The sequence below is a fragment of the Hyposmocoma kahamanoa genome, unplaced genomic scaffold (genome assembly GCF_003589595.1).
Source record: "Hyposmocoma kahamanoa isolate Upper Pololo Valley unplaced genomic scaffold, ASM358959v1 64, whole genome shotgun sequence".
NCBI lineage: Eukaryota > Metazoa > Arthropoda > Insecta > Lepidoptera > Cosmopterigidae > Hyposmocoma > Hyposmocoma kahamanoa.
The window spans coordinates 13,545,248-13,568,221 of NW_020653852.1; the positions used below are offsets into that span (position 1 = coordinate 13,545,248).

A 22,974-nucleotide genomic window follows, 5' to 3' on the forward strand; every position below is an offset into this window, starting at 1 on the left:
GTGTGTGTGTGTGTGTGTGTGTGTGTGTGTGTGTGTGCATGCGTGCGTGCATGCATGTGTGTGTGCGTGCGTGCGTGTGTGCGTGCGTGCGTGTGTGTGTGTGTGTGTGTATATATACATACATCACATACGTTGTTATGATCCCAAAGTAAGTAACTAATAAATGAATAAATAACGAATGGATACTATAAACACCCAGATCAGAGACGATATAGAAAAGTTACTTTTTGGACATTGAGCCGGCCAGGGATCGAAGCTATCAGAGATGCGATACCATGAAAACCAGTGAGCAAGCCACTCGACCACGGAAATCATCAAGTGAAATTCCAAATTCTACATTTCGATACCAATTTGGTAAGTCGCACTTTCTGCAATCCATTAATGGTTCATGTGGCCATTGTGGGAGACAGCAGAGAGGGGAATCAAGAAAGTGATTTTTATAGGCACCTGTACCTTATAACAGTGCATAGGATTTGACACTTCCAGCAGAAAGTCAGGACGACTTATTCGACTTACAAAGAGCTCATCTAACAAACAAACTTATCTAAAAATACATAGATAATTAGCCTACAATCAACTCTTCACCCACTTACGGTCAATAAAGTTACATGGAGCCGTGGGTGTCGCCAAACGAATACTATCGAATTATCCAATGTGACTTTACTGAAATAAAGGCCATGTTTAGAGTGTTTTTGTGCGATTTAAAATATTACATTATTTTTTTATAACATCAAGTGATGAGACGAATAAATCGTGCGCCTGATGATAAGCTACACGCCTGTCCATAACAGTTGCAATGCCACTCAGTTTTAAATCGCAATGATGTGAGGGGCACTGATACTGCGCACGTCACCCTGGGACATAAATTGACAAGTCCTATGTGCCTGTAATTTCACCAGCACCCTTACCCTTCAAAACCGGAACACAGCAATGCTGATATTACTGCTTGGCGGCAGAAATAGGCGAGGTGGCAGTACTTTGGACGAATTCTTTCACAAGGAGTGCTACTACCTAAAAACCTGCCTCTGAAACTCCAGAATGATTAAAAATAAATTACTATTACAACATTTTTCTCCTCAATACTATACTCTTAGTAGCAGTAGAGCTCCTCGTAAAAGATTTCCAGGTAATGGCAGTACATACGTATGTATGTTTACCGCCAAGCAGTAATCTGAACGTTACTGCGTTTCGGTTTTGAAACATATGAACATCGCGGTAATAAAAACATCATGATATTCAATATAATAAATAACACAATGTTTAGTTGTTAAAACAGAATGTAACTAATCACAGGTGTTAACGTTATTGACGCTCTTTGACAGTCTTGGTAAGTCAGTTTTCCCAAACGCACGATCAAATAAAATATTAAACTATCCAACCAAATTCCTACACTTCTGAATGGAACCTAATGCCCGGTAGAAGCACAAATACAGGTCCAAGTCTGACCCCGCGTAGGTCCTAATTGAGGCAGGCGCGAACGACCGATCTCTGACCCTCGGATACACATATTATCACCTACGCTGCTAGTTTGATTTCATTGTACAATAAGGTAATTTAACATGTATCGAAAATGTAAAGCTTTACATTAAAAAAACACAATTGAAGGGCAAACGTAGAAACGTAATTAAAATTCATGGATACGTAGAATATTTCTACAAACTATTCAGGCATTTGTACTTAGAAAGAGACACGGAAATATTTGTCTGTGACGCCACTACCTTATGCACGCCATACATACTAATTACCGGTTTGCTAAAAAGGAAATAATCCCATCACTTAAAATACACTGGATTCAGTAAAGTTGAGATCTAGTGAAAAAGTTAATTCGGATTTATTTTTACTTTTTATCATTATTTTCATTCATAATACACTGAATAAGGCATGGAACACATTCCCCAAAATACACAGGATCTTGGTTTAGCACTAAACGGTACAGTAAGTCTACGAATTTAAAAAAACAGTTTGGTAAAAGTGAGTGAGAGTGTAATACGAATGCGTATGTGCGCGTTGTGTGTATAAACTAAACGTATTTTGCTTAAACGACCAAGTAATGTGTACCATTTTTATAGTCAAACGTAGTCCAGTTTCACTATTTTTACTGCACAGACAAAACTATACTTTTCCCCGAGACCGAGCAAAATGACACGTTTAATGCGTAAAAGGGTTGCTAGCTTACAAGCAGCTAGTAATGGCAGCCGGTAAATATTCTAACGACTGAATATTGTTTACGCTTACGCAATAAATGGCTGAACTTGTTTAATTTCAATATAATTAATAAAAGGTAAAAAACTGTATAATAAATGTCATCTTGGAAGAATAACATCATACCCCTGTACTTCATGAATTGAGTTCGGTACCAGTATCAAAACAAGAAAGAAGGCGATACTATAATTATTAATCATTACAACGTCATAACAGTCACTATCCATACGTTTCCGAGAAATTTTATCTCCTTTCACAATCTATCGATAAAACTATCGAGGACCAAATTTTACGAAAAATAGCAATCCTGCAAATGTCGTTTTATAAATGTCGTTTTATGCCGTCTTGAATAAAATAATATAGATTAATTCACACATTCTTTTTGTTTTGCCTATTTGGAAATAAATTTATTACGACAATTTGCTTTTACATAACTGCTTAAATATATGCAAATACGACGAATTCGCGTTAATAGAGGTGTATATTATAAAGTTCGTAGCAAACGCCTTATCGCTTTGCGTTACACGCAGAATAGAACTTACATAGTTTCGTATTGTGTATCGTAACTTTCACAATAAAGTAGTTAATCGCGTGACAGAAGGTTGTTCCCAGCAACACCTTATTTGAAGACTTTTAAATAGTCGAAACGTCAGAAACGCTTCGCTAGATTGCAATTACTACAAAATTATACTAATATGAGTGAGTGAACATGAAATAAAGTCTTTTTGGTGTAAATTTCAGATTTCACACACAATTATGACCTATTTGCGCCAAGTCGGATAAATAAAAAATCTGGAAACGTACTTTTTTCTGACTTTTGTCCATAAGACATTAGTTCATGGGTCTAGCGTCATAAATCATGCTCTGTTAACTATTTGAGCAGTCTTAAAAAGCTGCAAAATCGAGAAACAAAGAAATCAAATCGATTCGACTCTGGCATACCCGGAAGATGTCTAGAGCTGTTATTGATGGAGACCTTCTGAACATAGATAGATAGATAACTCGTTTATTTGCTGAATCACAGTACATTACAAAGAAGCTTATGACATAGGTATAATGGTAATGATAAAGAAAAGGGTTAGCCTAGGTTTTTGCGGGTATCACCTGGAGTTCTGGAGTATGATTGTGTAGGGGTGTAAAGCTGAGTGTAATGTGTCAACAAAAAGGGCCTGACTCAGCATTCAACAGCAAAAGCAGCAACAGATTTCTTCTTGGTTCTGGTCTTTTAAAAAGAGAAGGCAATTTGTCATGAACCGTTTTAGAACCCTCAAAGTACATGAAGAAATGTTTAAACGCTGCTCTTTCTTACAATTAAATTTATAAGTATGATAATTAGGTATACAATTTGTGATTATTTAACAACTTTTAAGGAAAATACATAAAATATCATAATTTCAGAAATATGGTTGATCATTTAAATAAAATACGATAGGGAACATGGTATAAACCCTTACCATTGTGTAATTTAAGACTGTTTTTGTGAATTATTATATTCTATTTATTATAATATTACTATTTTTTAGGAATGAAACTATTTTTCCGGATTTAAATCGCGTATATTTGTTTTTTCAAACAAACCGACGTTTCGGGCCCTTTACAGGTCCCATGGTCACGGTTGACTGAGGTGGTACAGTCTTCAACCAGTTATGTCTAATATTATTGCAAACCACCCTATTTTTTCACTATAGTTACAATAGTTATTAATTAAATACCTTATTTTTAATTTTACAAAGAAAACATTCCAATTTACGCTACATTAAGTTTTACAAATTATTTTATTGAATGAATTTTTATTAAGTTTAATTTATTATTAATTATTAATAGAAATTAGAATAAAATAAAACATATTAATTAGTACTGCAGTCTTATGTCTGTTTGGGATTTTTCATTAGAGGAAATACTGGATCCCAAACTGGTGGTATGGAGAAACCATCTTCCCTGTTGAAATTAGGATGTTTTTTAATTTCAATGGCCTCTCGCAGCATCCTGGGCAGATAACGGACTTCTTTTGCAAGGACCTGGGGTTTGTCAAACTTCATTGAATTCTTACTATTTTTTGTGAAAAGACTCCACTAGTTTATTATTATTTTTTGTTATTATTATATACAAAGACCGAACGAACACAAAGAAAAATTCCTTCCGAAAGGATTCGAACCAACTACTGTTGCTTCAACGTGGCTACCGGTCGACGCGCCAACTGAACTGGGCTGTTCTCGTTGCGGATATTTGTATTAAGTTTAGACGGTTTTTTGTCGTAGCGTCACCTTTGAAAACTTAACACTATTTTCTAATATTATTTGTTTTAATTATTTTATTTAAGAGTCGATTACCTACTACCTCAGCTCGAATTCCAATTTTTCCCATAGTAATACGGTTAATTTTGCTTGGGTCGAGCGGCAAGCACACTGGCTTTATTTCAGAGTTTATTTTTTACAAACGAAATTAAAGCCATTTGAAAAATGTATATCGTACACCATACGTTCTATTTAGTCAATTGATATTAAAAATAATCATTGGTATATGTAAAGTACCCATTGAACTAAAAAAATTAAAATTTCGATAATACCAATAATAAGAATACCAATGATACAACAAGACTGTATCAGATAACAGCTAACAAAATCAGTTGCCCATGCATGCATAATAAGGAGTTCATAATGCTTATTATCCTTTCTGTTGTGGTTATGTCATCAACAGAAGATGGTTTTGTTTAGTCGTTTGACACACTGAGTCCTTGTGTTGCATATCGACAAGAGAGTATAGTTTTTTTTTTATAATCTAACCCATCAAAAAGTTTGGGAAACAGAGTTACAGATTATTGAAAATGTACTCATATAGCATGAATACGGTGGCGTTTGAGATCTGAAGTTTCTAAAGGTATGTAAAATCGAATGAAAAAAATCGATTTAAATATCTTTTCGATATAATTTGTAACGAAGAGTGATTTTTTGTGAAATTACTCCATTAGTTTGTTATAATTATTAGTACAAATTTCGAACACTTAGAAAAATCTTTCTTTATAGCTTCTGACATGGTTTGCTAGAAGACGTCGGTTCGAATAGGGCCGGAACGTAGGAATTTTTTCTAAGTGTTCTATCTTTGTATTAATAATTATAAAAAAAAAATATTCACTATTCAACTTACTAAAAATTACACAACAAATAAGAAAACAACAACTACCAAACAAAAAGGCGACAACAAAGCATAAAATCAACAGAGACGAAAAAAAATTTGAACAATTCCTCCAAAAACATCACGTAAAACTCAAAACAAAAGAAAACTACCCGCATACAAGATGTACTGTCATATTGATGTGATATACATAATTAACCAATTCGATTTATCGATTCTAGGTGTAAATCTCTATGGATAAATATTCCGTGTCACACACGAAGTAAACAATAATGTTTACTTAAAATTACAACTGCAACAAATATTGTTTGTAATTAAATTTTTATTGTATTGATATTCAATTATTTTTTGTGAAATTACTCCACTAGTTTGTTATAATTATTATATATTTTCTGAGTGTTCGATCTTTGTATTAATAAAAATATTGTTTGTTTTTGTAATTTTTTATTTATATTTGTAACCTGGTTAAGATAACTTAAAAATAGCATGCGTACAACGTAAAAATTGGAAATGTCACAGTACCCATCCCATTTGATATGGGCTATAATCCTTGAAACAGATGTTCTCGTCGTTCATATTCTTTGCAATGGTGAATGCCAATATTCGTGGCGAGCCCTTTCAAAATTGATCATCTCTAGTTTTATCACGGGTATCATTTGCCAGAAGTTTCAGAGCCTATTTTGCTATCGCTATGATAACATCGCCGCGTGTTCCGACGATAGATAGAGAACGCATCCTCTATAATGCTAATCTGTGCTCCCATTCATGTAGAAACGACGGAAGAGCTTTAACACTACTGATATTCAGTTTCTTTACGTTCTTTAAAAAACATAAAAGAAACAAAATGGCATTTGTAAAGCCTACGCGAAATATAACTTGAAAACGCGTCATCTTACAAACGTTTGATTATGTTATAAATAGTTATTAAATTATGAAAAGTATATTTAGAAATTAAAAAGCGTTCTATTTTATTTACTTAAACCATTGCCTTTATGAATATTGAATAAGACAAAATAGCCATTTCAAAGCTTCGGGCATATGAAGTTAAAGTAAAATTATTGTTCTATTTTCAAAACCCCATAATTTTAAAGATAATCAAAAATATCATTGTCGCAAGTTGACCGTAGGTCACACTTCGACTTAATACCGTATTATCGCGTTACTTCAAGAACTCTTATGCAAGGTTATCTTAGTGTTTTCAACTGTACTGAATTAAAAACAAAACAAGATTTGTAAGTTATAAGCAATGATCGGAATTGAGGGAGGTAATCTACCTCCCTCAATACAATACCTCTAATGAGTATAAAATTTCTTTTTTTACTGTTTATTTTCTAAAAATTCCAAAATATAGGTTGTCTTGTATTTATTTTTTAAATGGTCAGTAAAGTAAGTACCATTAGAAACACGAACTACAATATTATTTTGACTGCCTCCATGGCCGAACGGTTACCATACTGGGCTGCGAGATCCCGGGTTCGATTCCCGGACCGGCAGAAATATTTGTAAGGCTTACATTTATTTCTCTCGTGAAATTTATATATTATAAATCTCGTGAAGAGGCTGTATGGTAAATAAGTAATACCATATATTTTCTTTTTAAATTCACGCAATTACGGGCGCTAATGCTAGGGAGCAGTTGGCTGCATGACAGTTTTTTTAGTATGTTTGTATAGCTCTTTGTTAGTTAGTCATTTAAAAGTATAGAGCAGCGATTCGATTTTGGGTCAACACCTTACATATCGTCGGGGATAGTGCAATTACGTGTACTAGTATTGGATAATTTCGCGTATCTGAAACTTGTAGCCAATTTGAGTTTTGCATGCTAGTGCACGTAGTTATATGATTGGGACCCGCCTTCTTAACGCCTGTTGCGATTGACTAACAGAAAGCCAGAAATCGGTGAACAACAATATGCCTTTGATTTCAATACCGCGTAATTTACTCAGTTCGCGACCATTCTGATCCGCGTAAATGACGTGGCAAGTAAATGAACAAGATTTAGGGGAAATCTGTTGATAGCAGTCCATAGCCAATATAAATTATTGCTTACTGTGTAAAAATGAAAGTCGTAAAAGTAAATTCAAATAAAATAATAACGTTAAAACTTTATCCTGTAAAATTTGGTTTTGGGTAGATACGCGCCTTTGCACTATCCCCGACGATATTCGTAACAGTGCAAAAGTTCGAGTCAAGAAAAAAACTAGGTTTTTAACCCTTGCATGGACAGTAACGGCGTTTACCGTAAAATGAAAAATTCGAATATGGACAGTACGGGCTTTTCGATATATAGATCTTATAAAAACTACTACGGGCTTTACCGTGCGTATTCCAAGTGCTTTCTTTGTAGTTGTGTACAATGTGTGACAAAATTGAATGATTTATTTGAGATACATTTGTGGACATTACACACACATTTAATATGTGCACACAAAGATAGTACGGTGAATACCGACGTGTTTGTATGAGGTGATGTAAGGCCGTACATGTCAGTGCGTCGACTGCCTTTTGTGGTTATGTAGTTTCGTTTTCGCGCTGGAACTTTCTGACAGTAAAAAAATCCCTCAATTTTTCTCTCTCAATGCATAGTTTTTTAGTAATTCAATAATCCAATAATGTGTACTGCAGAAACCCTATTCTATAAATAATAATCAAACGTAGGAAATGAAACTATTTTTCCGGATTTAAATCGCGTATATTTGTTTTTTCAAACAAACCGACGTTTCGGGCCCTTTACAGGTCACATGGTCACGGTTGACTGAGGTCAGTCTGACTGAGGTCAGTCAACCGATTTAAATCCGGAAAAATAGTTTCATTTCCTATGTGTAACAATCGCGAAAACCTAAGAACTCGATAAATAATCAAACGTGTTTTCACACTTAAAATCAGGTTAGTTAAAACTATAGGCAGTATGTACGTGTGTGTCCATAGCACCCGCGATACAGGGTCTTCCCAGTGCTGGGCTATGAGTGCATTATGCATTATTTATTTATTATACTCAAATTTCAAGAAGTAATACGCATAATCAAATATAATCAGTTTCGAGAAGGTCCGAGATTTGTAGAAGGGAATGCCCACGTTATTATTCTTTAGTTTAGCTAAATTAACTCCTACGATTCCGATCACTGGTTATAAGTGAAAAAGTACCCTCTTTATTTATAATAGTCATCTACAAACCTTACTACAATAATAATAATAATAATAATAACGCACACACTCAACATAGCCCGGCACTAGGGAAACCCTGTGTCACGGGTGCCATGGACACACACATAGACAATCCCAAATTACACCCAAACTCACGAGACAAATAAATGTAGGCCATACAAATATTTCTTCCGGCCCGGGAATCGAACCTGGGACTTCTGCGTGGCAGTCCAGCATGGTGACCGTTCGGCTACGGAGGCAGTTGAACAAGAACAAAGTCCTTAACTGTAACTTCTAAGCAAAATCACAGGTCAAACGTCCTCTAAAAGCGCCAATCACACTAACCGCTCCAGTCACGATATCTTGACATGACGCATCAATTAACTTGGACACACTCGACATTCTCGGAACATACGTACATGGCTCCGAATTATACCTTTACACAGATATGGGATCGATGGCTCGGTAAGGCTAGATTGAATGTAACTTGTAACTTTAAAGGAAAGTTATCAACACTAATGGCTATTAAGAAATTCCCGCTGCTTGAAAATGTCTTTTACCCTGCAAACGTATCGACGTAGTGTTGATACACTTTTTTCAATAATTGGCTGAATATATTGAAGCAATAAATCGTTACATTTCTTGGTACGTAATCTAGGGCAGACGTCATCGAACTTTATATGGCTTTAGGTCATTGATTTATATGTATACACTTTGGTGATACCAAATTGTCAAACATTCGGAGTAAACAAATGCCGGAGTAATCGCGTAACATGCACACACAAAAAATACAGTCGAATAAAGAACGTCCTCCTTTTTTTGAAGTCGTTTAAAAAAATGTGTTATTAATAATTAACAATGAATCATTACTGCCAAAATATTAGCTATAAATATCGCATATTATATTTTCCAAAGCTAATATTAACTTCGACCTTACGCTATATCGCTGATCCAAACAACTCCGAAATAAAGAAACATGACAGATTGGATTTCTATGAGGGTGGCAGGAAAAGATGCCAGTTGGTAAACAATTACGGACTCTTATCAAAAGAAATCGAACAGTTCACATTAAGGGTCGTATTCCAGAACTCTATTCAATGCTCAAGTCACTAGAAATCATACTCAAGTCCTTGCCATTAGAGTCGTATTTCCAGTTGTTGAAATCATACTCAAGTCCTGACTTGGGCATTGAGTAAAGTTATGGACGCATTCCACGCATACCCGACTGATGAAAATTAGCAAAAAATTACTACCAGGTAAATACTAAATAGTGCATTTTGTTTGCGATTGTAACTAATAATAAACTAGCAAAAAGAAACATAATCGTTCAAGAAGTCTGATGAATAAGTCCTAATTTTTGTTTACATTGTGTATACAATATTTCGCGTCTTTAGTTACCCAAAACAATATGACGCTTTATTTGATTTTAACACCGGATTAAATCATGTATAATGTATATAATATTTAGCATTTAGTAGCAGTCACCGAGGGGCGCTGCCACCTTATCTATTTCTGTCGCCAAGCGGTAATGTGAGCATTACTGTGTTCTGGTTTCAAAGAGTAAGGGTGCTGGTGAAATTAGAGGCTCATAGGACTTGTCAACTTATATCTCAGAATGTAGGGCGTAGTGGCAGTGCCCCTCAGATCTTTGCGATTTTAAACTTTGAGTGGCACTGCAACTGCTATAAATAGGCATGTCACTTACCGCCAAGCGCATGAGTTATTCGTCCCACCACTTGGTATCATAAAAAAAAAATATTTACCTCGACGTTTCGGACGTGGTGCAACGTCTATGGTCTCGAATGACAGTCCTAGTGCGCAAATAAAATGATGAAGACAATTGCGGGTAGTTAGAACAACTCGCACAGCTAAAAGATGTTCTGACACCCGCCTCGTCAGTCTCTTCGAGACCATAGACGTTGCAACCGATTTTAAAATCAAATAACACGTGAAAATCGTGAAAACTTAAATCAATATAATAAGACGCATGCTTATATGGAAAACGTGTCACCTGTGCATCTAATTGCTTCGGTCGACTTGTACTGTTTTATAATCCTGTTAGCACGGAGTAATGCGTCATAAAACGACTTTACACACGTAATTGGTATTAATCAATTAAAGCGGTCAGTTTGTTTCAATTTACAAACGCCTGTACTGAGTAGTTGTTTATGAATTCAAAATCGATTGCCGCTTCTCGTGAAAATGGGAAACACGGGTGACTCATGCCTCGACTTAACGACTGTGACTAATATAGCACTTTTTCTTTGGGCTTTAAGTAAAAATACTCTACTTTAATTACTTACCTAGAAGTTATCTTATATATACGCGAATTATGAAAAACGTACTCAACAAAAAACATTTTAAATTTTCTTAGCAAAAATAAGCAACAATTCAGTCTTGTTTTTTAATCAAAGCTTAATTAACTTGTTTACCTAATACAAAATCTACAACAACAGGTCAGTCATTATTTATTTAAAGAAATTGTAAACAAGCTCTTAGTTTCTGACACATCGATTTGCCAAAATTATCCAAATGGCTTGTATATATGTGTAGACTAAGTGAAGTAAATCTCGATTTAAATTGAATAGTAACCCACTTAACGTAAACCTAGGTTTTCAATAACAGAACTTGGGGTAAATATTTTTTTCATAAAAATATCAATGAGAGGAGCCACTTTATACAGTTTAAAAAATAACGCAACGCACACACTTATAATAGTTCCGCGGCAGAGGATACGAACGCTCATGGACCTTGCCAATTTCATGGCGCTTGAAGGGGTGAGGGACTTTGTTCATAATATTAATAATAATAACGCACACACTCTAGCCCCGCGCTAGGCAAATCCTGTGTCGCGGGTGCCATGGACCACACATAGACAACCACACATTACCCAAACTCACGAGCTAAATAAATGGAACCCATACAAATATTTCTCCAGGCCCGGGAATCGAGCTCGGGATCTCTGCGTGTCAGGTCAGCATAGTAACCGTTCGGCCGTTTTTTTTTTATTAAGACGTAACCTTGGATATTCGCGTAAACATAGAAATACTAGTAAGAATTATGTAAACCAATTCAATAATTAATAATCGAAAGTTTAGAAATGTTCAGTTGCTTAAAAAAAAGCAAAAAAAGGCGGCGATGATGTATTGATGTATTCGGTAATTAGCAAAGGGAAACGACTTGCCAGGTAAGCAATCACATTGTCAATGAGGTTCAGTCAAGATCAAGGCAACATGTTTCATATATTTTAGTTTGATGGCATATTTTCGTTTGAACTTTGCAACTGATGTAAAAGGATGTTTGAATGAAATTTTATACAATATTAGAATAAAAACTTTAACAATAAGACTTGCATGAAAAACAAATTTTAATAATAAAAGAAATATTTATCATAGCTTGGTCAAATTTGTTAAAATTTTAATTTTAATTAAAGATTGTATTTAAGACTGCATAGAAAACTATAAATTAATACAATGTTTGTATTTAAAACTGCAATTTGAGTTAAGCAATCTGGTGCTTAAGTTTGTATTATATACCAAAATATCTGGTATGTTGCACTGTTGCTTCCTATAGACATCTCACACCCAGGTAATCTAAGGTAAAAGAGAAAAGTCAACCGTGTTAGCTCACTGTAAACTGAGAACTTTACATGTATGAACAAATCACATGTAGGTGTACATTATAATTTACAGACAATATATTTAAGTAGATTGTGCTATACTGTTAATATTCACATGACAAAGTGTTAGGCAACAATTTAATGGCTTAACTTGGTTACATTGGCAAAGGTTCAAAAGTCAACAGGTATGATGCAGTCAATATGGTTATGGATGAGGTGCAATGAAGTTATTTTGGTTGGAAAAATTCGGTTTGCGTGTTAATTTATTTATGCATTGAATTCCATTAAAGTACAGAATAGTTTGGGATTATAATATGAACCCAATTCAAGGCATCACGTTCGTAAAAAAAATAATGTAATCATTTCATTGCAAGGTACAGAAGACGGCTCTGTTCCTATGTAAGAACATTTTACATACAATTTTTAGATAGGAGTCTAGTCAAGATTGTTTTTATCTGTTGTTACTTTCTTTTAAATTTCTTGATTATGGTCATCTTTTGATATTACAAGCATTACAATGGTGAATATTTCAACAATAAATTATATCAATACACAAACATTATTCACAGAATTTAACACAGAGTTGATCTTAGGTAACAATGATATATACTCAGTCAGTCATCAACTATTGTTGCTGACTTTAGAAGTATACAAATTACAGTGTGTATTAATTTTGCTTTCTAATATCACTGTTATCCTTAATTATTGTTAAGATGTTAGTCACATGATAACTAAATAGGCTGTCATTGGTAAATAGATGCACACAATGATATACCACAGAACTTGAGCAAAGGGACCAAATTATATTAAGTTATTTAATTAGACTTAGTAAGCAATTAGAAATGGTTGAACTGTTCTAGAATAGTTTATAGCAAGCATATTGCTTTCACTCATCAGGTTCAATATTGGACCTAATAATAGGATCACTGCCTGTTACCACACTATCAAAAACATTGATGTGGTCAGACCCACTGGGTCATTGAACTTAGCATAATATACTCAAGGCAGAGAATAAAGAAATAAATCACTTCCTAATGCATAAGGCCGATAGCCACTTTCATTTGCACGCGGAACAACTGTACATACCAGCATACTGATGAGTTACAAGAGAAAGCCGATTTATTCACTCAATCAATACCACTTACGTTACCATGCAACGAAAATCTTCCACAGCGAGAGATAAAAGCTTTACAGCTCGTAATAACCGAAAGTAACGCCCAAAACGTTACGATGTACGAGTATGGGTGCGGTCCGCGTGCGGCGCGTCTCGAGCGGCAGGAACATACCTAGTAGCAATAACTTGATATCCTTAGAGGCCTGGAGGCCATCCTCCTTCAGGTTCCTCTCGATCTGTCGGCTGCGAGCCGCTGCCGCGCGCTCCTCGGCCGACTGCGCGCACCCCATGTCGGCAGCTGTCCCCGAGCCTTGGCCGGCCCCGAGCCCGCGCCGGGCGCTCTCACCGCTCCCTCTGCATGCGCGTCCCACGCGTCCACACGCCCCAGCCCAGCCGGAGCCACCCTACACTGTGATACCACCGGACACACAGTAACCTAACTGGACCACTTCTCACTGTTCCCACCGAACCGATATACACTATACTTCGACGGCTGATCACACGTTCGTCGATTTATCAAATCTATACTGAACTCCGCACTGAATATATGCAACGACAGCGCGAACTTTAATTGATTTTATGAAACCGTTTAAATACGAGATAATGGCGGCCGGATGACAAGCGCCAGCTCCGCTCCGTGACGGCGACCGCGCCCCGCTCGACTGACATTCGGGTGCGTTCGGCAAACTTCGTTCGAGCTCGCTCACACATGCGTGAAAGTAGATTCACACACGAAAGATAACAAAAGCAAAATGTGTTCAAAGCTCAAATCGAACGTCTATTGTTGTCTATGGTTTTTTGGACGCGTTTTTGTAAAAAAATGTTAAAACTTCATACCGTTTTCTTGGAAACCATTTTAATAGAAAATAACTTTGATACTGTGTTGCTACGAAATTATGTTAAGTCTGTGGTTAGTTGTCTCACAGACTGTATTATTTTTTGGTTGTATTTTCGCAAGTATTATTTTACGTCACTATGAGAAATCTGTTAGTTAGTATTACAATTACGCCTCAATGAATATGAAATCGTTCCCTATAATTGATAACTGCACAGTATATCAGTAAAGAATAAGTTAAGCAATGTAATATTCGTGCCGACTCAAATGCATTATTTTACAATATTAACGCCTATATGCGGGATTGCTATTTTTATACAACAGGGTCTCTAACTCATAGTTATCACTATCAGAATTACCTACACAAAAATTTGCCGTGCTTATCAGGTAGGTTGGAGGTCGCTATAAAGCTGCAATATTATACGTATATAACACGTAGGGAAGGACACGTGTACTAACAGTGGCTAAACTACCTCCTGGATTATACCTATAATATCTTAGCGTGGCCGTGCACTGTGACGACGTTCAAGTAAACAGCCACAGCTCGACCAACGCAAGACTAACAAGTCGCTCTAGTAGTTCACTCATGGAGGCCATCCCACGGGAAGTTACGGAGTGGTAATATTCATAAATATTCGTAAACAGGACTTATTACACTAATTACTACAATGTACATTATATTATATTATTGTATTCGACATTTCTGTCGACCACGCTGAATAGAAACAAAAAAGAAAAGCAGCCACGATAAGACAAATGACTTAGCACGTAAACAACGTTACGAAACAAAACCTCATGGAGGTACCTATATAGAAAATGTATTTTTGGAACTTGTAAAAATTGTCTTGTGTCACCTAAACACATACGAACAGAACGATTCGAACAGAAAATCGCTCAAATGACACCAAATAACATTCTTCTCATCATTCATCATATTTGTAGTTGGTTAAAAACTACTATTTAAAAATACAACGAATTCATCGAAATGTCTACTATATAAATTATTACTAAAGGTAGATTCTTATTGAATTATTCAATTAAGTATCTACCTTTACCAATAATTCCGGAAGAGGATTAATTTCTACCACGATCTAACTTATCAAAGTATAGTAAAAATAGCTGATATTCTTCACATAGATTTTTGAAGACTTTTCATATATTATATGGTTGCAGAGATATGCTATATAGTTTTTATTGATCGCATCTATAAAATGCAAGCACACGCAACGATTCGGTTTTAAAATCGAACACACGTAAAGTAAGTGGTATTATCAACATGAAGATTTTCATATTGTTCCGTGTCTCTGTGATTTTCTATTCGCAGAGCGCGTTTATCTATCGTATATCTTTTCGATCATGTTCAGAACTGAACAGAAGGTGAACTATGTTCAGACTTGGCAGTTTATATTATTGTTACTTATATACCCATACTACAATGAGATCATAAGTATTGGTAGTGATGGGTTTGGATTTATTGCTAGATATAATCGAGTAAAATAATCCTAGGAAAATATAATATTTAGCGTATTCTAAGTTTTGGCTCACATAAAACCCTCCTTATATCCTAATAGGTCTACTTGATATTATTTTTCAATAAACAACAAGGCATTTAGGTACAGTTTCATGTTTTGACCACAACAGGCAACAGATTTATCTTCAGGTTTATTTTCTCGCTCGGAAACCCATCCGATTTCGAGATTCAGATGGGCTACCCGATCGGTTCGATTCTGATTTGAATCAAAATCAATCTGCTGGCCTGAGAGACATCTGATTCTAATTCTAAATTCAATAGACTTTATCTTAAAACTGTTCCCTGTGTTGATTTTATTGAATTGAATTGCGTTTAAGTACCTACATAGGCAATGCTATTTTCAGCGTTGTCAATAACCAACCATCCTAGAATATTCCATTCAGGGTTTATAATGTGATTTTGGCGAAGGTTTAATGAGCCCTACGTTCACAGAGTCAATACTTTCTGGCCAGCCAGATGGTCGTTAAGTTCGTTTCAGCACGAACGTCGCCGCACGGGCGCCGCATCGATAGAGCTCAGCTAAGAGTGCGCGCGCATCCAGCTACCGGAAAGACATAGAGGAAGGCTCCGTTACCAAGGAGCAGCAGCTTGATGTCCTTAGCGGCCTGGATGCCATCCTCCTTCAGGTTCTTTTCGATCTGCTTGCTGCGCGCGATGGCAGCGCGCTCCTCGGCGGACGAGGCGCAGCCCATGGCGATGGCGCGCACGGCCTGGCTCGCTACGCGCGGCAGCGCCGTGCCCCTCGCATGCTCGCGGCCCGTCGTCGCGCGCAGGTGGCGCCGCGCACGCGCGAGCGAGCGCACGCGTGCTGCTTGCCGAGGGGTCGCGCTCCAGCGCCAGCTCAGCCTCGACCAGCGCGTCCCGGGGGCCGATCGGGGCCTACGCGCGCGGTGGCGGCGGTCGCGGACGAGGGCGCGGGGCGAGCTGGTGGAGATGGCGCCGCGGCGTGTGCCCGCGAACGAATGACTGTCCGCGCAGGCTCAGCGCGCCGCGTCCAGTGCGCAGGCTCACGACCTGCCGCCGCCTCCACCGCGCATCCACCGGCCGCTCGGTGCCTCCCTGACACACTAATTACTCCCTACGTCAGCCTTGGAATCAGTCGCCTTTTCTCGCTCTAGCTTATCTAGGAAATAAAGGACGAGCAATTATTGCAGTCGCATGCTGCCAATCGGAGTTAATGGTTACATCGGGGGTTTAATGACAATGACACAGACGAATGCTGCTTTCTGCTTATCAGAATGCACAAGACGAGTATAGTCATTCTGTTCATATAGATAAATAACGGTTACAATTGTTATAAATAACCAAAGTGGTGATGAGTTTGAATTAAAATATTTGTTCATGACTTCAAGTGCCATCATTGCTTTACACCGCAAAGCAAAGACTTCTTAATTATGCGTATGTAACGACATCTTTAGATAATCAATTGTGAGAATTCACAAAATTAATCATACTTATACGTATATAACTATACCCTTTATCCTATGCTTGAACGGTGACTTGAAACTTTAATGTAACTTGCATATCAGTTTACAAAATACTTCGAAGGAGACATAAAAAGGGTGAAATAAGAAGACCTAGGAAGTCATATAGTCATCTTATGATGTCGGCTAGTTCATCGTCACCCAGTGTCTTAAAAGTGACTTTTTGACACAGCGACAACATGTAGAAGTATTAACCTTTCCCTACATGACCCCTGTTTTAAATTTAATGTCGTTACTTTTAAAGCATTTGTTGAACAAGGGAACGGATTAGAAAACAAACACCTAGTGTAAAACGGCCTATTCACTACCTGCATGGCAGTCTGCCGCGCAGACAGGAGACTGCTCACACACTATCCTGCATATGGCCCACGTATGGAGCCTTGCAGGACGCATTGCAGGACTACAGGATGGCTTGCACGCTGCGACTACATTCATAAATGAGCATTACGCGGCAGGCGGCTAGGCGGACTGCCATGCAGGATATAAATGCCCCCTATAAGTTACTAAGTTTACTCGTGACAGAGAACAAATAAGTAACGAAAACGGACACTCTCCGCACCTCTCTGGCTTTAGATACCGCACCACGTCCCGCACATTAACGTTTACATTGACTGAACGAGAACAAGGTTGTCGGCGAGCCGTTTTCGCTCTAAGGGTCGTATTCCAGAACTCTACTCAATGCTCAAGTCAGGATATGAGTATGGTTTAAAGCACTCGAAATCATACCCAAGTCCCTGCCATTAGGGTCGTATTTCCAGTGCTTGTATTTCCAGTGCAATCCTGACTTGAGCATTGAGTAGAGTTCTAGAATACGACCCTCAGATGGCTTTGATATTTGAATATAGTTTTCATTTATTCATTACGAAATTTGTACATTAATTTATAACATCATTTTACGTTACTATTTATGATGGTCGTGAATTGTGCTGTGTACGGCTGCTTATAATCATCTAAATGGGATAAAGGGAGTTTCTATCGTTTTCTGAAAGATGAAACGAAGTAAGTAAAAAAACTTATGTCTGTGGGTCGTATTCCGGAACTCTACTCAATGCTCAAGTTACGACTTGAGTATGATTTCAAGATAGATTTCAAGCATTGCCTGTGTTGCCAGTGCAATCCTGACTTGAGCAGTTGAGCATTGAGTAGAGTTCTGGAATACGACTCTAGACTCATTCAGTTACTGTTTTCTTTGGTGCAGAGTAATATATAATACAGATTTATTATATCACTATAATAAGACACCATAACTTCGTGAGCTCGACAAGGATTCTCGGATTTTCAACATGTGTTGCCGATAAATATTACGTAGTGAATATACCTAATTATTAACTAGGCAATCTCAGAATAATAACGCATAGAAGCATTGACTTACAATTATATGGACGTCGGGTCCGCGCTAAAAAGTGTGCGCACTTGTAAGGCGCTAAAATCGTATACAGAGCGCCACACTCCGCTTTAGTCTTCATTTGTTCTACTGACAGCGCGATACTGCGATGACATTACAATTTAAATTTCGAATAGGTTGACTTGGGACATTTTTTTCGTGGTTTTTGTATTAGACCCGTCGTCCATTTATTTGTAAGTCAATGCATAGAAGGATAGTTTCATACCAAACGAACTGTCACAAGTGAGGCAAAAATCAAATTCATGTATAGGCATTTTCGTGTCTTGTTACAACGAAATTAATTTTCGGTTTTAGTGAATATTTATTACAAGTTGAAGGGTTACTTCTCGTGGAATGTGATGTTAGTATCTATTTTATGTTTGTCTGACGTATTTTTACACTCATTTACCGCACATTTCGTCATTTTTAGCTAAAATTCTTGATCTGTTCGCGGTGCAAGTTGACCTTGAGCACTGAAGGCCCGCCCGCTCGTGTAGGCCCTTTGGGAGCGCTTCAATTTGCCTCACTTAGCGTGTGCGGACTAGGTTTCTATGCGTTATTATTCTAAGTAGGTAATGTTAAACTTGGACACGCAATTTCAAATGCCTTGGTTACCTTATTTAAAGGTACCTGTTCAAAATATAACATTTTAAGCGCTTTTAATATACTTTTTTAAATAAATTATCAATATTATTATAGTTAGTAAATTAAAGAAAAATATAATATTATATCAATATAAAATTCGTGTTACAATTTTCGCTATGTTAATAGTACGAGCAAGTGATGGGTAACCCTGGCAGGGTTACGCGCACACATTTGCGCGTGTGCAGATAGCGCCTTGCTGTATGTAGCAGTAGCAGGCAAATAATTATCGGCTGTTGTATGGAGAGTCCGGGGTGTGCTCGTGATGAAGCCGGACGGTATGGACCTTATAGCATACAAAACCATAAACACCGGTCATGCAGTATGAATTTTTTTTAAACACTATTAAACCTTATTTAAAAACGAAAATGTCAAACGATTTTGGCTATTGCTGATTTCCGGATTTTCAAGAGATTTTTTTATTTACGGATAGCGGATTTTTATGGTTATAGTTTTTATACGATACAATTTAATGAAATTAAAACATGAACTTAAATTACAACAAGCAAATTACATTGAGTTTCATACTTAAGCCTTTGTTTTGTTTTAAGTAGATGTCTTTGTAGCCAATGCTAAAAAGTTTTTTGACAGCGCACTGCCGCCAAACAAAATCATAGTAGCAGTAGCAATAGTAGATAATTTGTGAAACAAAATACTCTGCCTGTGTGTCGGTGACTTCACAATTTTATATAAATCACACTTTATGTTTTATATTTTTTTTCACTTCCTTGCATTAGTCTGACTACTCTGGACCGGCATTCATTGAGTATATAAAATGGATTTAAGTGACGATAATGATGAAGAAATTGCGTCGTGGAAGGGTGTACCTGGTGTAGTTGTTCTGCTGAATGTATTTGATAAGAATACCGCTACAGTGGCTCATGTCGCTACATGTCGAATGTTGCGACATTATTTGAGGTCATCAAGCTCTGTACTACTTGGGGTTTGCTTATATGGTACAGAAGATGTGAGCGTTTCAGCGTTTGGAACAAAAAGCGTTATAGATTTAATACCCTTAACTGCTCCCAACCTCAACGACTTCAAAAAATTTCGCGAAGTAGATGTTTCCAGTTATGAGCCACCAAAAGAATTGAAAATGTCTGATGCTTTGGGGGCGTGCAGTATAATGTTCAGAAACTGTAAGAAGCAGTTGTTATCTCGCACTATTATTATTCTAACCAGGATTGACGTCGCACCAATTGACCAAAAACCGACATTAATACGAGTTAGAGATTTAGTGGATTTCAACACAGATATAAGAATCATTAACATTGCTGAAGATGAATATGAAGCACACGAGTTTTATACAAAATTTTTAAAAGAAGCAAACAAAGGTAAAGACATTGACATTCCAAAACCAATATGGGATGCAAAGGAAATTGAGAAAATTATGCATTTGCAAAGCCATAGAAATTTGGCTGTTGCTAAGCTTAAATTTCAGATTGAAGAAGGATTTGCTATTGGAGTTGCGGTCTACAAACTCTCAACTAAAACTCAGCACAAAAAGACCAACTTAGATAGAACAGATAATGCCGTTGTCAAGAGTACAACCAAAGCAGTAAAAGTTTGTAAATCAAATAATGATGAAACATCTATGGAGGTTGATGACGGAGAAGATAGTGGCCTAAAAACAATGCCATTGCTAAAATCAGAAACACTGTATTACCAAGAATTTGGAGGTGAGAGAGTAGAATTCACAGATGCAGAAATGAAGATGTTGAAAAACCCATTTGGCCCTCCAATGATTAAATTATTGGGATTCAAGCCAACGGATATAATGTGTAAAGAAAAATGGTTTTTAAAGACAGGGTATTTCTTATTTCCCAATGACAGTATTATTGAAGGATCTACAGTGGCATTTAAAGCAATGCATCAAGCTTGTGTTGAAACCAAAATGGTTGCAATTAGTGTTTTGAGCACAAGGGTGAATGCTAAGCCTTCTATAGTAGCTCTTGCTCCATGCACACATCCTCTTGGTCTGGATGTGGAAATTGGCTTTGATGTCATCCATATACCTTTTGTAGAAAATGTAAGAGACCTACCTGAAGTTGAGGATGATGAGGAAACAGGAATTTCAAGAGAGCAAAAAGGCCTCATGAAAGATATGTTGGAAACACTAAAGTTTGATTACAAATCAGATATGTTTGAGAATCCAAAATTGCAATGTGAGTACAGAGCTGTGGAAGCAATTGCTTTGGAGGAAGATGATCTTGAACCATTTGTGGACACTACTAAGCCTAGCAATGACAGATTAGAAGACATTCATGCAGATAGTTTTGAAGAGCTATTTGGGCCATTTGAAATATCTGCTCCTAAGAGATCTATACCAAAAGATTCAGGTGGAAATCCTAAAAAAGCAAAAACAGAAGACTTTGACGAGTCAACTTTGAAATACAGGGTTGAAAGTCAAAGTGTTGACAAATATACAGTGGCACAACTGAGAGATGTGTTACGACTAATAGTTACATCAGAAAAACTAGCTTTGAATGGCCTGAAAAAGTCACAACTTGTTGAACTAGTATACAAACACTATAAGTAAAAGAAATATTGTTAAAGCTGCATAGAAAAGTAGTACTAAGTACAGAAAAAACGAAAATGTGATTGTTTGTTTTTGTAAAATTATCATTGTATTTTTGTATAAAAAAAATTATACATATTGAAAACAGTTTTATTATATAAATTATCCTATATATTACAATGTCTATGTACATACATTAACTAAATATAGAGTGATCCATCAGCTGGGCCCAAGTGGTGTATTCCAATCAAAAGAGCATCCACAAGGGTCCATACTCCTAGGCCACCAAAACTAAAGAGTTTTCCAATACCCTCTTGCCAGTGACCTAGATAAAACCGGTCTGCACCAAATCCCCCAAGAGTTAAAGCAAGGATCAGAGCAGTACCCCAACGTGTGCCTGCAGTCCATGAACATAGGATTTTCTTTATGAATCTTCTGGTTCCAAGGCAAATAACATCGTCCGAAACAGTACAGTTAGTTCTGCAACAAGTCACAGTATTATTATAAGTTGACAAAATGTTTATATGTTCTGATTCACGCTTGTGGGTTACTTACGAGTAATACTTTAGTGGAGAAGCTAGAGAATTGCAGTTCGCTTTTTGGTCACACCTATGCTCCCACTTTTCAGTTTGGTAGCAAAATCTGCATATTGCAGTCCTGTTGAAGGTTCTAGAACCCTGAAATATTTCACTTGTACAGTTACCAAGCTATACTTTTGTTTGAATATCACCTCCAGTGCAATGGTACAAGATGTGTAGCTTGACGTGCTGTTGGCTATACATTGTAACAGTATTTATAAACAGTAGTGACGCAGAAATATTTAATAAAAAGGGTTTATTTGGAATACTTACATTGCAATGCACTTTAGCTTTCACTTCACATGAATAATTGCTAAATCCTCCATAGATGCAGTCAATGGTCCTGTTACAAAATATACAAGGATATTCTAAGACAGTACATTGGATGTTGTCTTGTTCACTAGGACAACTTTTTAAATAATCCTCAGTGTCCCCACGAACACTAGACTTGTCATTAGACTCCTTTGAAGATTTCTTCTCTTTTGGTATGTCCATGTTATTGTTGGCTGTAAATAAATCGTGTAATAAAAATGAAATGTACAGAACAAACAAAAAATCGTCCTATATTGAATTTATAAACATACCCATATCTGTTATGTGAATAGTATTAAATATAACTAAAAGAACTAGAACTAAACAGTCTCGAATACTTATTCTTAAAGGCAGAGTTCTTGGCATTGTGGAAATTTACATTTTTTGGAAGGAAAGGCAATTTAAGATAGTCTATTGACAATACAATCCAAACATACGCCGTAACAATTTATCGCCGTAACAACAAATTCTCTTTGATC

The 22,974-nt window shown here is 36.8% G+C and overlaps 3 protein-coding genes across 4 annotated transcripts in view; 1 reads left to right on the top strand and 2 right to left on the bottom strand.

The window, feature by feature from the left end:
- The window catches only part of LOC113230957 (guanine nucleotide-binding protein G(o) subunit alpha), a 68,605-nt gene extending 52,088 nt beyond the window's left edge, over positions 1 to 16,517 (bottom strand). Inside the window, exon 1 of one of the 2 annotated variants that reach the window (XM_026465069.1) lies at positions 16,152 to 16,517. In XM_026465069.1, the coding sequence (XP_026320854.1) occupies positions 16,152 to 16,269 (118 nt within the window). In that variant the 5' untranslated portion in view covers positions 16,270 to 16,517. Of the gene's footprint in view, positions 1 to 13,383; positions 13,835 to 16,151 lie in introns of those variants that run through there. The other variant, XM_026465068.1, reaches the window with a different exon arrangement.
- A 3,109-nt stretch (positions 16,518 to 19,626) lies between these two features.
- Positions 19,627 to 21,651, top strand: LOC113231004 (X-ray repair cross-complementing protein 6-like). The gene has a single exon (XM_026465136.1). It carries the CDS (start codon positions 19,863 to 19,865, stop codon positions 21,624 to 21,626), a length of 1,764 nt encoding a protein of 587 aa, XP_026320921.1. The 5' UTR covers positions 19,627 to 19,862; the 3' UTR covers positions 21,627 to 21,651.
- Positions 21,652 to 21,753: 102 nt separating this feature from the next.
- On the bottom strand, positions 21,754 to 22,974 carry LOC113231100 (TM2 domain-containing protein almondex). The gene is made up of 4 exons (XM_026465273.1): positions 22,768 to 22,974; positions 22,457 to 22,689; positions 22,161 to 22,282; positions 21,754 to 22,085 (listed from the first exon to the last, which is right to left on the bottom strand). Exons 1-4 carry the CDS (start codon positions 22,859 to 22,861, stop codon positions 21,806 to 21,808), a joined length of 729 nt encoding a protein of 242 aa, XP_026321058.1. The 5' UTR covers positions 22,862 to 22,974; the 3' UTR covers positions 21,754 to 21,805.

Excerpts from the sequence above, each read along its gene's own strand:
- LOC113231004 (XM_026465136.1), top strand. The coding sequence starts at position 19,863 with ATGGATTTAAGTGACGATAATGATGAAGAAATTGCGTCGTGGAAGGGT.
- LOC113231100 (XM_026465273.1), bottom strand. The coding sequence starts at position 22,861 with ATGCCAAGAACTCTGCCTTTAAGAATAAGTATTCGAGACTGTTTAGTT. Across the intron at positions 22,690-22,767 it reads TATTCACATAACAGATATGG|CCAACAATAACATGGACATA; the intron begins GTATGTTTATAA and ends ATTTATTTACAG. Across the intron at positions 22,086-22,160 it reads TCTCCACTAAAGTATTACTC|AACTAACTGTACTGTTTCGG; the intron begins GTAAGTAACCCA and ends GACTTGTTGCAG.